The sequence below is a fragment of the Ochotona princeps genome, chromosome 7 (genome assembly GCF_030435755.1).
Source record: "Ochotona princeps isolate mOchPri1 chromosome 7, mOchPri1.hap1, whole genome shotgun sequence".
Classification (NCBI taxonomy): Eukaryota; Metazoa; Chordata; class Mammalia; order Lagomorpha; family Ochotonidae; genus Ochotona; species Ochotona princeps.
In genome coordinates, this window is record NC_080838.1 from 34,061,526 (window position 1) to 34,077,715 (window position 16,190).

At 42.9% G+C, this 16,190-nt stretch overlaps 1 protein-coding gene across 2 annotated transcripts in view; it reads left to right on the top strand.

The window, feature by feature from the left end:
• The first annotated feature begins 7,519 nt into the window (after positions 1-7,519).
• The window catches only part of EGF (epidermal growth factor), a 70,069-nt gene continuing 61,398 nt past the window's right edge, over positions 7,520-16,190 (top strand). For both annotated transcript variants that reach the window (XM_058666926.1, XM_058666927.1), the window contains exon 1: positions 7,520-7,978. In XM_058666926.1, coding sequence (XP_058522909.1) covers positions 7,855-7,978 — 124 coding nt within the window. In that variant the 5' untranslated portion in view covers positions 7,520-7,854. The remainder of the gene's footprint in view (positions 7,979-16,190) is intronic.

The window sequence follows — 16,190 nt, forward strand, 5'->3', positions numbered from 1 at the left end:
AACAAACACAAAAATATGTTCAATACTGTAGTCATTGAAGAAAGGCTAATTAAAATTGCAGTGTAATACTAGTCACTCATACAAAAGCCTAACAAGACTAACTGAACAAAAGATGTAGAATGGAGCTTAAATACATTGCTGATCAGAATATAAAATGGAGCAACCACTTTAATAATAAAATACTTGGCAGTTTCTTATGAAGTTAAACATATACCTACCCTATGAAGCAGAAATTAGATATTAACTGAAAGGAGGCGAAAACATTCATTGAACCAAACCTGGAAACAACCCAAAGGTCCATCAACAGCAGACTGATAAACAAATTGTGCTATATTCATACAGGGATTACTTGGCAGAAATGAAAAAGAATGCAGTACTGACATACATAACTTAGGTGAATAAAAAATGTTAAAAAAAAAAGCTAAGCGCATAATTAAACATACCATGTGATTGTACTAATATAAAGGTCAAGAACAGACAAAACTAAGCTATGACAACAGAAATAAGAACAATGGTTTCCTATGGGTGGAGTTCACTAAAAGGAGCACAGGGGAAATTTTGGTGATAAAGGAAACGTTCCACATCTTATGAAGTGTGTGGATAACATTTACCAGAACTCAGCAGATCAAACATTTAAGATTGAAGATCTGCTCACTTTGTGCAAATTCTATTTGAATAAAAAAGTGGATGCATCTCAACTGAAAAAAGTCAGACTGGAAAAAGCAAATGGAACAACTTCATGTAAGTAATTTTGTTTCTGTAATCTAGAACTTAAAATTTCAAAAATTTACTATTACATGTTTTTTCTTTACCCTTTATTGTATGCTTCTCTCCATTCCTGAGAGGCAAACCATGATTATTTTCACCAAAGTAATTTCTGTCTCGGATGTAGAGGAGAAGAAAGATAGCGAATCACAGCTTTACGAGAGCAAAGAGCTGCAAGCAACGGTTTGCAAGTTCCTCGGTTCCCAGCAAGTGGTGTTCAACTATATGCAGTTCATAGCATCTCTAGTACACTTGTTTGGACTTCAAATGCTTCTTATTTCATGGTAATGTGTTTCTTGTGGATGGGACAAAATGGAAAGTTAGGGAGGGAAATTGTATTGTGAATGATAGAAAAGCTCAGATTGTATCTCTAAACCTCTACGTATTTGAAGTCAAAGTGCCGGGAAGAATGAGGCAGGTAAGGTAAACAAATTCAATGCAATTTCATGTGGACAGTTTATTTTTTCAGATTTAAATTGTGATATACCTGCTTAGGATTGCGTTTATATATTATGTATTATCATGTATTTCCTTGCTATGTGTCCAGTTTTGGGGGCTTGTTTCTCTTTATGGAAGTTTTCTATATAATTGGGTTGAACTAACTGGTTAAGTGAAAAATGACTGACTTATCTTGTGCAAAATGTTTTTAAATTTCCTTTTTAAAAGATTTATCTATTTTTATTGGACAGGCAAGATACGCACAGAAAAGTAGAGACACAGAGAAAGCTCTTTCATCTGCTGATATACTCCCCAAGTGGCCACAATAGCCAGAGCTGAGCTGATCCTAAGCCAGGAGCTTCTTTTGGATCTCCCATGTGGGTGCAGCATCCCAAGGCTTTTGAGCTATCCTCTGCTGCTTTCCCAAGCCACAAGCAGGCAGCTGGATGGGAAGTGGGGCAGCTGGGATATGAACTGGTGCCCATATGATATCCCAGGCATGCAAGTCAAGGACTTAGCTACTAGATCGTTGCACCAGGCCCAATAATGCTTTTTTTTTTTTTTTAAGATTTATTCATTTTATTATAGCCAGATATACACAGAGGAGGAGAGACAGAGAGGAAGATCTTCCGTCCGATGATTCACTCCCCAAGTGAGCTGCAATGGGCCAGTGCGCACCGATCTGAAGCCGGGAACCAGGAACCTCTTCCGGGTCTCCCACGCGGGTGCAGGGTCCCAATGCATTGGGCCGTCCTCGACTGCTTTCCCAGGCCACAAGCAGGGAGCTGGATGGGAAGTGGAGCTTCCGGGATTAGAACCGGCGCCCATATGGGATCCTGGGGCTTTCAAGGCGAGGATTTTAGCCGCTACGCCACGCCACCGGGGCCCCCCATAATGCTTTTAAATTTATATGTTGTTGGGTAGGGATATGACATTATTTAATCTGTGTATTTTAATTATATAGTGACTCATTTTGAAAAAAAAAAAAAAGAACTTTTAAAAGTTTTACACTGACAGAAAAGCTGAAAAGAAAGGACACAGAATTTTTATATACCCTTTATTCACCTACCTCCCCCACCAAGACAGTCATTATTTAAAAAAAAGTATTTATTTTTATTGCAAAGTCAGTTACACATAGAGGAGAAGAGACAGAGAGGAAGATCTTCCATCTGATGATTCGCTCCCCAAGTGACCACCACGGCTGGAACTGTGCTGATTCGAAGCTAGGAGCCCAGAACCTCCTCCAGGTCTCCTACGTGGGTGCAGGGTCCCAAGGCTTTGGGCTGTCCTCGACTGCTTTCCCAGGCCACAAGCAGGGAGCTGGATGGGAAGTGGAGCTGCCGGGATTAGAACCGGTGCCCATATGGGATCCTGGCGCGCTCAAGGCGAGGACTTTAGCTGCTAGGACATCACGCCAGGCCCTAGACAGCTATTCTTATTATTAACTTCTTTCATTACTGTGGGCTCATTTGTGACAAATGGTGAATATCACAGATGCAGTATCACTAACAAAAGTCCTGGTTCACATTCAGGCTCCCTCCTGACCTGTACATTGTATGATTTTTGACAAACGTATGGATGGCTGTCCACCACTTGAACGTCTCACGTAGCAGTCTCCGTGCCTAAAAATCCCATTGCGCTCCACTCACACAGCCGTTCTTTCCTCCTTCAGAAACCCTGGCCACCATCTCCTTACTGTCTCCATTGCTTTGTTTTTTCCAGAGTATGATATGGCTAGATTTATATCATGTGTAACCTTTCTTTTTTCTTTTTCTTTTTAAAATATTTTTTTTATTTGAAATGCAGCTTTTAAGGAGAGAAAGAGAGACAGAGGTAGCAGGTTTTCTGTCTACTAGTTCACTCCCCAAATGGCTACAATGACCATAGCTGAGCTGATCTGAAGCCAGGAGCCAGGAGCTTCTTCTGGGCTTCCAACATTGGTGCAGAGTCCCAAAGACTTCAGCCATCCTCTGCTGCTTTGCCAGGCCATAAGCAGAGAGCTGGATTGGAAGTGGAGCATTTGGGACATGAACCAGTGCCCTTATGAGATGCTGGCACCACAGGATTGAGAATTAACCTGATACACCATGGCACATACCCCAGTTTTTTTTTTTTTTAATTCCTTTAACTGAATAAGATGCCTATATGGTTTTTTTTTTCTCGTGGCTTGATGGCTCATTTCCTTTTTTAAAAAATCACTTATTGTATGTATGTGAACACAGTGTATTTATTCATTCATCTATTGAAGAACATCTTGGTTGTGTCCCAGTTTTTGTGATTGTGAATAAAGCTACTGCAAACATTCTTTGCAGGCCTTTTTTTATGTTGACCTAAGTTTTTGACTCATTGAGGTAAGTATCAAAGAACATGATTACCCTTTTTTAATATAAAAATTTGTATAGACATCTTGTTCTCTTGTAGTTAACTCCTGTGCCTATGCCTCTTTCTATTTCTTTCCTTGAACACTGTTTCAGTTTTGCCATGTGTAAATCATACAGAATAACAGAAGCACATTAACCACTTTCTTTCTGAAAAAGGAGAAAATGCTTTCAATTCTTGTAGGTCCCTCCCTGGTGAAATGAAGCTTGCTGGTGGAGGTGGTCCAGGAAATAAGCTTTTGGACTGTTTCTGCAGGAGGAATGTTAAATAATCATTCTCACCAAAATGTGCTGCCTCATTACTTCTGATTGCCACCATCACATTCATCTGTGTAGTATGAATTTTGCTTTTTATATTGATGATGCCTCTATCTATTCACTCCATTGGTAGACTCTGGTTAAGGAGGAGAGATGACTTCAGAGTTCTCATCCTCCATAACATACGTGCTTTCTTGGACAAACTGTTCACCTTTTCTGATCTTCAGCGTCCTTGTTTGTGCAATGGAAGTGATCATATCCACCTTGCAATGTGACATGGAGAATTTGAGATGATGTGTATAATAACCTATCTGCCACCCACTGGCCTGGCACATAGAGAACAATCTATTAGTGGCATCTAGGTGATGGTGAGTAATAAAGATGAGCTGCTGAGTACAGCACATATATATAAAACCCTACAAAATTAGATGGTTTGTATTTTGATGGGGCCATTTTATTAGAGAAGGATAAGGACCGACACACTGATGTGCCTTCCAACAGCCTTCTTTCTCTTAGCCACTGCTGTACACTCACACTTAAAGGCTTTAGAGCTTTCTCCTTGCCATGAATGTGCAGCTCTCTTACTGATTCACCTGCATAATTTTTGCCCATCCAGCTGTGTCCTCTCAGCAGCTAAGGACACACAAGCAGTTGTTTTCTTTGTTCATATCTATTCCACATTCTCCTTTCTTCTTGCCCATGGCTCATCTGAAGCTTCCTGACCATTCCACAAAGCATCCCTGCATGCTTCAATCCATAGAGTTCTTTGCTGCTCGCCTTTCTTTCCTGACACCCACAGAACTCTTGACAACTGGCCATTAATTGGCTCATTCTTACATACTCTGTTGTTGTTGATGATCAATTTCAGCAAACTGTTAACAGATTGTAGACTAAAGATTACAGATTGAACCTGGCGAGGTAGCCTATTGGCTAAAATCCTCACCTTGCATGCACTGAGATCCCATATAGGCGCTGGTTCTAATCCCAGTGGCCCCGCTTCCCATCCAGCCTTCTGCTTGTGGCCTGGGAAAGCAGTCGAGGACCAACCACAGTCTTGAGACCCTGTACCTGTGTGGGAGATCTGGCCGCTGTGGGGAGTGGATGGAAGATCTTATTCTGTGTCTCCTCCTCTTTGTATATCTGACTTTCCAGCAAAAATAAAATAAACATTTTTTTAAAATGATTATAGATTGTGGATTCTGTTCCTTGACCTCAGTATGCATCACGTGAAGCTGCTTGATTCTACAGAACATTAGTTTCTTTTGACTCAACTGTAGGAACCAAAACATAGTTGGCAGCCTTAACCCAAAAACTTGTAATAGATTTCTAATTAACTCTAAAATAGGGAAGATATTCATTTGTCCAGGAAATACTTGATCCTATCTAGAAGTAAGAATATGAACTTACTAACTATCTCCTTCCTGTAGACTTCATTATTTCCTAAGGGGCTTACGTGCCACATTAATGGAAATACTAGCACAAGTGACATGTAACTAGGACATCTTTCTTAATTTTTAATTACTTATTTTTGTTTGACTGGGAGAGACAGCAAGCATATTTCCACCCAGGTCTCTCATGTGGTGATTAGGAATGCAATAGCTTGTGCCATCTTCTGCTGCCTCTCACAGTACATGTTGTCAGGAAACTGGAATCAGCAACAAAGCCAGGGCTCAAACCCAATCATTTAGAAATGGAATGCAGGCAGCCCAGGCAGGGTCTTAACCTCCTAGGCCAAATAGTATTTCCTGAAAGTGAACATTTTTAAGGTAAAAAATGATATAAGAGGAGTCAGCATCGTGATGTAGCACACCGAGTCTCAACTTATAGTGCTGGCATCCCACATGGACACCCATTAGAGCTCTGGCTGATGCGCTTGGTGATCCAGCTCCCTGCTAATGGCCTGGGGAGGCAGGGGAAGCTGGCCCACATTCTTGGGCTCCTGCATCAGTGTGGGAGACCTAAAGAAAGCTCCTGGATCTTGTCTTTGGATGAGCCCAGTTCTGGCTGTTGCGACCATTTGGAGAGTGAACCAGCCAGTGGAAGTTCTCTCTCTGCTGCTTCGAAGACTCTGTCTTTCCAATAAAAACAAATAAATATTTTTTAAATAGCATGAGAGCTTCCAAGTCTAAGTAGAACATAATTATGTGGACTATTTAATATTTCTTTTTATATTTTTCTTTTCATTCCTCTTCCTTAGCACAGCATGAGTGTCCTCTAAGCTATTTTGGTTGCTATCCTCTATGACAATGACAGTATATTTGCATAAGGGGAAGCTAATTAGCCAGGGACTTGAACAGTCAGTGCAGGTTATGTGTAGGAGGCCCATCCTAAATCCTGAGTCTGAATGAGTCTAGAAAGCCCTGGAATATTCCATACCTCCACAAGTCTTCTGTGTATTTCTCCCACCCAAGGTCTGTTTCTCTTATAAAGGGTCACAACTGTCGGCAGAGGTTGGCTGGTGTCACAGAAATCCTGATCTCAGGTGTCCCAGTCCCTGAGGAGTGTCCCAGTCTCTGAGGAGTATTCTGGTTACAGGTAGTGTCCCAGTCTCTAAGGAGTATTCTGGATACAGGAGAAAGGAATACATGTTTAGGGTCGTTCTGCCTTCCATCAGCGGGTTTCACTAGTGACTGGCTTTTCTGTCGCTTTATCTCCATGCTGGTTCCTGTTCGGAGCACTAGCTCTGGGCAACTGAATGTCAGTTCTCCAGGATGAAATAATTTGGCAGAACTCTCCTTTGTTCATTGAAAACAATATAAATAAAGGGTTTGCTGAAGCTGGATGTTTCTGTACGCTAGAAGATTATTCCTGAGGAGTAATAGAATGATGCATTAAGCATTTGTTTCCTACCACTGAGCTCTGAAAGGAGCCCACATCCCCCGGGAAGGAAGAGCCTGCCCTAGTGCTGAGTTTCCAGTGCTTCCCAGCCTTTGCCCTATTACATGAGTTTTTCCAACGTGCTCTGTAATAACACCCACTCTTTTCCCTGTACTCCGGGACCCACATGATGTTTTGTTATGCTCCTGCTGAAAGAAAGGGTGTCAGTGCATGCTGTGTCTTTGCATTTGGCTCCAGGGATTTCCCTTGGACTTGGAAAGAATAACCCAATTCCACTCTAAAACATACAGGAGAGATAGAGAAAGCAATTAAGCCCCAGGAATGTGCAATGGTGTCTACATCTTGTTCAAAATAATGAGCTTTTGAGGATAGATTACCTTTAGTATCATGCCTGTGGATGATCAATTATTGTAAATTTGAATTATCAGCAGTGTTGTTCACCATCAATTAATATGGCAATGGCTTCATTTGGTTTTATTCTCCAAGATAATCAATATAACCAGTATTCAACAGGCACCTCCAAGGCACCATTAGCTCCTAATCGCTCCTCCCCTGGTCCGCCTGGAATATTTATGGTGAGAGGTCAGCTATCGCCTCTTTGGCAGCTGGTCCTGATTTCCTGTTGGGCAGAGTTGCCCACATTCCCATTTGCAAAGCGAATGTCACTAAGGGAGAGGGGCGGGGCTTAAGAGCCTTAAAAGAGAACAAGGAGTCATCCACTCTTCTAAAAGAGAACTGTGCTTGGGAGGAATCCTATCTACATATTTCTTTCTTTAGCCTCACTCACCCAAGGGTCAGGATTGAAACTTTCTATCCATTCTTTCTCTCTCTCTCTCTCTCTGTCTCTCTCTCTCTCTCAGCCTTTGCCCCAGTCCTGCCAGTCACAGGGCAATCAGCCGCTAGCCTCCAGAGCTTGGCTGTGAAACAGAATGAAATTTGTCAGAAGTGTGTCAGGTATTTCTGCCTAGCTCCTAAGAACCCATAGCTACAGAAACTCCCTTCGGAAGCTGCCTTGGAGTTTGGAGGAAGACAGGCAGGACAGAGCAAAGTGGGACATGTCCCTGGCTGAAGACCTACTTGCTGAGACGCCATCCTGGTCACACTGAACCACCGTGCTTGTGATCTGCTGGAGCTCATTCAGATTGTTTTCTACTGAGAGCTCAACCCCACCACGATTATGCTGCTCTGGCTCATTCTGTTGCCAGGAGTCTTTACATTCAGTCGTGTGAATGTCTCGGCACTCCAGCCACAGAGTGGTCCTGACAGACACATCCGGGGACATGGGCACTCTCCTTGTGTGGGTAAGTCCTTGAGCAGGACCTCAGACCCTCCTGGAAATAGCCCTCAGATGCCTGCTCTTACACCTGTGCAGCTCCTATTTATTCTTGGATTTTTTTTTCTGATTCGTCTTCGGGTATGTGTATTGCCTTATGTTTTTCTTTTCCACTGCATGTTTATTTTCTCATTGGCTCATCTGCTACAGATTATAAAGGTTCATGGCTCTCAAACTGCTCTTCTGTAGGTGCCTAAATAGAGTACATTTTAAATTAGCTGGGTATTTCTTGTCACCCAAACCCGTGCTTATTCTGACATGAAGAGGAACTAGCAGCTGGTAAATAGTTTCTTATTGGAAAGTGCAGAGATGCAGGGATTCTCAGGTTTTGAAAACGGTTTCTAATTAAGCTGTAAGGGGAGGGAAAATCCTTCCTTCTGATACCTCTCTGTAAGAACCCAGAAGTTGCCAAAAATTGGTGATGTGTGGGGAGGGAATTGGGAACAAAGGTGGTTCTGTCACTGTGAAAATTAACCCAAGTTTCGAGTTCAGCCACCTTCTTCCTTTTTGCCTCCGTGGCAGTGGCTGGAGCTCTGACGCAGAACAGCTTTTCAGTGACAGGTGCCTTATACTTGGAGAACCACTAAGAAATGACAATGAGCATATCAACCCCTCTCACAGTAAGTGGATTTGTAGTCATCAGGTAATGAACATTGTAATGCAGATTATCATCCTGCCCAAATATTTTGCAAAAAAAAAAAAAAACCCTAAAAACAAACAAAAACACCTCACTGTCCATGCATTTGTTTCGTCTTGGGGAGGGTCTCTGAACTACTGCCCAGACAAGAAACTATTTGCATCTACTTCAGATATGAATGCCCTGAAATTCTGGTCTGGTTATCTTGCCCTTCTGAGATGATGTCTGACCTTCAAAAAGAGGTAGATGAAGGGAAACCTAGTAAAGTATCCAGGAAAGAAACCTCTAGAAGAAAGCAAGCTAACAAGTATAGAGAGAGCTGAGCTGAGCTTAGGCTCACTGCCAGAGCTGGGCTGCTGTCCTGGCTCTCCATGAAGGAAGTTAACAGTCAGGAAATCAGGTGTTCTTGCTCCCAGGCTCTGGGCTTTATCGCCAGGCAGAACTCTCTGTAACAGGTGTGCAGAACGTTAGGCTATTTGAAGGAAGGGCTGTATGCTAATTATCTTTATGTCCCCAGTGCCTAGTGAACATTCCCACTTTCATCAGATGGTCTCAGTACATTCTAGATGAATGAATGCAGTCTTTGTTTGACCTGTTAATAGCAGAGTTCTGGAGAATCCTGACAAAAGGGAGTGACGAAAGACAGGAACAACCCCATGAACCTCTCCCTTAGCTGTTAAAGGCACAAATAAAAACTGCACAGTTATGTCAGATGCACTGGAGCCTCTCTGGGGTGGGAGAATTTTCCTAGAGCAGTTGGCAAGTTACCCAAGTCAGAGACTGCCAATCTTGTAGAATGCAAGGGGTGAGGGTGGAAGCCAACCAGACAGCTGGTGGTGAAGAAAAAAGAACTGATCCTCTGAAGAAGAGCCCAGAAAAGGGGAGGGATGGACTTCTGTGCTTAGCTCTGGTGTGTGATTCCTGCTGGTCAACAGCCTGTCTCTTGTGTTTCTTGCCATCCTGCTCTGGAACACCTGTGCTGGAGAGGATCGCACCAAATCAACAGGGAGTCTAGCATAGGGACAACAATTTGTTTCATACATGGAGGAAACTCAGGTTTCAGAAGTAAGCCTACAACTGAATTTCATGCTATTGACTTACTGCTTGGATGGCCTTAGATTGTCACTGGGAAATAATATCCCAGCTGTTAGGATTGTTGCTAAGATGGTCTGAGAAAATTTGTGAGAAGTACCTTTCCCAGTAACTAGCTGAGTAAATGTCCTTGTGAGCTCCAGATCTTGGCTAAGCCTCTTTGTTCAAGTCATCCTCTAAGACCCCACATAGTGGTAGGATGCTACTTTGTGTTACTGTCTGCCTCCTACTCCCCTGTTCTTTGCAGGCCCCTGGCTAGAGCCCCCTTGTTTACACTTCAGGTCTCATATTAGCTAATAACTGCCGAGGTCACAACCTGTTACACCTGGCATTTCTCCTCTCTAGATATGCTGCCATCTTCTGCCTTTCCCTCATTTAAATTCTACCTGTCTTTTTTTTTTTTTTCCCCTTGGTATTGAGACAGACCATTTCTGCAGCCAGTCTGACATAGCAAGAACAACGCTTTGTGGTTTAACAAGATTTAGATACACTCCAAGGACTGCTAGCCAGATAAATCAAACAATAGCAACACAGAAAGGTTTTGTTTCCACTCCCCTCTCCCACCCCCTTGCAAGAAATTGAATGAGTATTCTGTTAGCTTCCATTTGAACTCAAGATGAAGAGAACAGCAAAGAAAGCAGCCGGCATTTGGCTTCTGAACTTGGAAGCCAATTTGCCCTTGAGGACAAATATCAGCTGTAAGAGGAACATTTCCTGCTTGACGTTCGTCCTTGCATTATTTGTACGAACTTTCTTGGTAAACACAGGGCAAGGAAGAAGTTCAACCTCAGAGAGCCAGCTGCTGGGTGGTTCAAAGGTTACCAACCGGTAGATCCGTTTAGCAGCAAACAGTGAAATCCTGGAGTTCACCAGTGAAGGTTTGGTCAGCTTCCCCGTCATGTGCAAACCTCAGTGATTCCTACATCAGAATTTTGCTTCTTTTTAATCAAAGTTGTACAAAGGTGTTTAAAAGTTTTGTACAGAGAAATTGCAGAAGAAGCCTTTATATATATATATATATATGCATAAAATCATTCCTTCAGTGAGTCAGTGGTGCTTGGTCTTTAGAGGGTGGGAGAATTTGGTGGTTAAAAGTGTACATTTTGGAGACAGACTGTCTCAGTGCTGATCCTACTGCTTGCAACTGTGTGTCTGAAGTTTCTTACCACGAAGTAGGGTTAGTTACCCTGTCCCAGAGCTATGGTCAGCATCATGCTAATGTAGTCCTCTCTGGTGCCCACAATGCATTGCATAAATTCGTCAGTGTCAAGGTCAGCATCCCAGTGAGTCTGGAGTACAGTCTGTTCTGGGGGTGGAACCCAGGTCTTTTTAAAATGCTCCCTTGGTGAGTCTAATCTGTAGTTTGGGCATAGAATAACTAAATCAATGCGTACGAAGTACACAAAACAGAGCGAGCCTGTAAAAAACACTCGGAATATTTTTATTATTGTTGCTAAAATGATCTCTATTGGCATTTATGGTAATACAATTTTCAAAATGTGGCTTGGCTTCAGCTACAATCATACACACACACACATGTGCACACGCGCATATGAAAAAATGTCATGTTGAGAAACCTGGTGAGTGTTTCATAACAAAAAATTTTCTTGGGGCCAGCACGGTAGTCTAGCAGCTAAAGGCCTCACCTTGCACATGCTGGGATCCCATATGGGTGCTGGTTCTAATCCCAGCAGCCGCACTTCCCATCCAGCTCTCTATTTGTGGCCTGGGAAAGCAATCGAGGATGGCTCAAAGTTTTGGGACACTGCACACACATGGGAGACCTGGAGCAGACTCCGTGCTCCTGGCTTTGGATGGTCTCAACTCCAGCTGTCGCGGCCGCTTGGGGAGTGATTGAACAAATGGAAGATCTTCCTCTGTCTCTCCTCTTCTCTGTATATCTGACTTTCCAATAGAAATAAATAAATCCTTAAAAAAGTTTTTTACTCAATAGGCAGGTGCTGTGGTACGATGAATTAAACCACTGCTTGCAGAATCAGGATCCCATATGGGCATTGCAGCTCTCTGATGATGACCTAGGAGAGCAGTGGAGGATGGCCCAAGTCCTTGGGACCCTGTTCCCACATGGGAGACCTTCAAGGAAGCTCCTGGCTATAGCCTGACCTAGTGTCAGCTTTTGTAACTATTTGGAGAGTGAACCAGTACATGGACAAATTCTTTTAAACATTAATACTTTTAAGTATTGCATTGTCAAACTGAGTGATTGACTGATTCTTGCAAGGCAGGAAGAGTGAGATCTTTCATCTACTAGTTTAATGCACAAAAATCTGCAACAGCTGAGAATGAGCCAGACTGAAGTCAGGAGGCCAGAATTCAATTCCAGTGTGCCACAGGAGTGTCAGGGACCCGAGGATCGTGTTGAGTCATCACTGGCTGCTTCCCTGGACTTTCAATTAGCAGGCAGCTTGAACTGAACGTGAGAAAGTTGGGACTGCAGGTATGGCACTCAGGTAGAGGATGTGGCATCTTCTCTGAGGCTTTTAAAGCTGCTGAAGACACATAAAGGTCATTGCTTCTTTTCATCAGCTTACCTTGTCGGGCTAGTTAGGGTTTGGAGAGTAAGAATGATTTACTTGTGTTCAGATAGAACACAAAGCCATAGATTGTTTCCATCAAAAGTGGGTGTCCCCTGGGATTTGATGAAGCTGATTTGATGTATCCTTCTGGTCCTTCTGCTGACCTCTTGGTCACTTCTGTGTCTCACTTTCCTCCTGCACACTCTGTTTTCCGTGCTGCATCACCAGGCTATTCCCCACTCAGTTTCTCTTACGTTGGGGAAGAACCCGTGTTATGAGGGTGAAGTGCAGGCGCTATGAGAAGGCTTGCAACAACCACCACAAGCCTGCTTGCTTGCATTCTGGACAGCTCATCTCACAATGAAAGCAAAACATACTTAATTTCCTTTTTTTTTCTTTGAAAGCTTTTGTGCCACCCCTTTTTCAAAAAGCATTTTGTTAAAACACAATATACAGAGCATTATTGCACATAAGTATACATACATGCTCTCTTTGGTCATCTGGCTCGACTCCTAAACAATACCCTAAGAACAAAGTGTTACGAGTACCCCAAGAGTCCTCACTATTCCTCTTTTCTTTCTATTAGTAATGTGTAAAGCAGTTGTGTTGTGTCATTTTTAAACATCTTTTGAAGATTTTATTTGTTTTTATTGAAAAGTCAGATATACGGAGAGGAGGGGAGACAGAGAGGAAGATCTTCCGTTCAATGATTCACTCTCCAAGTGATTGCAATGGCCTGAGCTGTGCTGATTCGAAGCCAGGAGCCAGGAAGTTCGTCCAGGTCTCCCACACAGGTGCAGGATCCCAAGGCTTTGGGCCGTCCTCGACTGCTTTCCCAGGCCACAGGCAGGACGCTGGATGGGAAGTGGAGCTGCCGGGATTAAAACAGGTGCCCATATGGGATCCTGGCATGTTCAAGGCAAGGACTCCAGCCGCTAGGCCATTGCTTTGGGCCCTGTCATATCATTTACATGATATGACACAGTGTGGGAAAATTGTATGACTATAAACCAAAAGACATGACATTCACGCTAGCTATCACATACAAAAGAAAACATGTGGTAATTTTCTTATTGAGTTTATGTTCACTTAGCATTATACTCTCCAGTTGCATTAATTTTGTTTCCAACATCAATATTTCGTTCTTCTTTATGACTGAGTAGTCTTCCATCTTGTATGTGTGTGTCATATATTCTTTATCCAGCCATCAGTTGATGGACATCTAGACTGATTCCACAACCTATGAATTGTGTTGCTATGCACGTTAGCATGCAGGTAACTCTCGCGTGAACTGTTTCACCTTCTTTGGATGTGCTTCCAGGTGTGGTATAGCTAGATTATAGGGTACATCTGTTTTTAGTTTTCTGAAGATCATTTCTGTTCTTAAAGGTTGCAAAATTATTGTTGTCTGTTGCAGGGCTTTCCAGGAGCCTCCTTAAACCCACGCATCAGTCCCTTGCCATATCAGCAAGACCTGCTCTTACCTGAGTGCAGCAAGCCACACTGGTTATGCCAATTCACTCCCTCCCAAGCACGTGGTGATTATTTGCCATAGGATTTTCACCACAAAGGAGTTTGCATCTTCTTGCAAAGGTTCCTGCTTACTTATGCTAACTTATTACATATAAGAAAATGTGTATCTTAGATTTCAGCAATATTATTTAGAATTTTAGATACTCTAAGTGGATGGGAAAAAAGGAAAAAGAGAGAAAGAAAGAGGAGGAAGAGAGACAAAGAGAGAAAGGTTCATTCTCCAAATGTCTATAACATGTCTATAACATGTCTATATATGGTTGGGCCAGGCTGAGTCAGGAGCCTGGAACTCAATCTGGGCCTCCCATAATAGTGTCAAGGACTTACCTATGCTGCCATTACCTGTTGCCTTCCAAGGGTGTGCATGAATAGAAGTTGGAATCAGAAGCAGAGCCAAGACTTCAACTCAGGCATTCTGCAGTGGGGTGTGAATGTTTCAAGCACTGTCAACTTCCGTGCTAAACACCTGCCTATGCTGTATTTTAAGTGCAGTGAATTGTGATGGCTACTTTACATAAGTATTGTACAGTGGACCCCACTTACTTGCTTGTTGCCTGGCATAGCATGAAGGAGACAATACGTTAACGTCTGTCATATTGTGTTAGGCATCAGCTTTTGAAATTTGGAAGGCACAGTTATTTGGTTGGTGCAAACTGCTAAGTATCTATCTCACCAGCTTGTCATAAAGACTAAATAAATTATTAAATAGAAGTTCTTAGAATCTTGTCTGACACCACGGAAGCTCCTGGGAAATATTGGCTATTGCTTTCTTTCAACTCTCATATACTGAAACACCTTTGCTTTGTGACATTTTTCTAATACCTGTATCTTAATGTTTTTCCCTTTGATCACCATCACTATGGCTCTATGCTGTCATTTGATTTGTTATATTGGTGATAAAGTATAGCACAATTTCTCAATTCTTTGGGCTTTTTCTATATATAGTTTTTACGGCTATGGAGATAATAAGAGCCCAGAAATTAGCATTGACCTCAGCATTGAACAAAATCTGCTGGTGTACCTCTCTGGGTGTATTGCTTCTCAATTACCTGGCTTCTCCCTTTTACTTGAATTTTGACTTTAAAAAATAAGTCAGAGGCCTGGTACCATAGCCTAGTGGCTAAATGCTCACCTTGCACACATCAGGATCCCATATGAGTACCAGTTCGTGTTCCAGATGCTCCACTTCCCATCTAGCTCCCTGCTTGCAGCCTGGGAAAGTAGAGGATGGCCCAAAGCCTTGGGACCCTGCATCTACATGGGAGATCTGGAAAATGCTCCTGGCTCCTAGCTTTGCATTGGCTCAGTTCCAACCATTGCAGTCATTGAGGAGTGAAATAGCAGGTGGAAGATCTTTCTCTATGTCTCATCTCTCTCTGTTAATCTGCCTTTCCAGTAAAAATAAATAAATCTTTAAAATAAAAAAGAATAAACCAAATAAGCCAAGAGGAAGGCTGTCATTGGTCTCAAATACACATCTGTGCGCTTTGAAGTCCCATGACTGTAAAAAGGAGATGAGGCAATCTCTCATAGTGAAATGAAACTCTGCGTTTCTTACACTCCAAGATATCACGGGAGCCAATCCCAGGGAGTGGCAGAAAGGTTTCTTAGTGGGATCCAGGGCAGGAGCAGTGTGTGTGTGGGGGGGAGGTAGGAGGGCTTCAACTACTCTCTTTTCTCATGGTGGCATGCAATCTTAAAGCCCAGAAAAACCCCTTTCCTTCTTTGCTCTGTTAGTGTTTGGTCTGTCGACAGATTTAGAGCAAGAACTCTGTAACTTTAGGGGCAGGAGGGAGTATTGGCCTGGGAGGACCTGGTTAAGCTGGCTGTAATACTTGGGTGTTCACCAGTTCCCATGAGCCCTTGCTCCTGAAGTGTGCAGAAGACAATCAACTTCTTTTACTTACCTGTTCAGGCTCCTCTCACAGCTTCACGGGGATGAGGAGTTGCAGGTTGGGAAATGTTATGTGTCTGCCCCTCCAGTCCCACATCAGTTCAAACCTGCTCTTTGTAATTGACCTTCAGTCCACAGAGGCTCCACTTCCTTGTAGTCTCTACTGGAGTCTCCAAACATTCTGGACTCCTTTCTAATGCCTGCAGGTCTCCCACTAATGCCTAGCTCCAGAAGGCAGAGGTTCCAGGGGATTTGCTCAGAATTGTTTGCTGTCTTTGGGTTTGTGCTCCTTAGCAATGATGTTTGATTTTCTAGGTTTTTCTCTTTTGCTGAACTGCACCCAAAATAAATGCAGTAGGTTTTGACATGGGAAGGCATAAGCTGTTCAAACATGAGGACTCTGCTGACATTCTCATCCCCAGATTGGACTGCACAACAGCGTTTTTAGAGTCCTAAAAAAAATACCTGAAGACTTACTTGTCGTTTT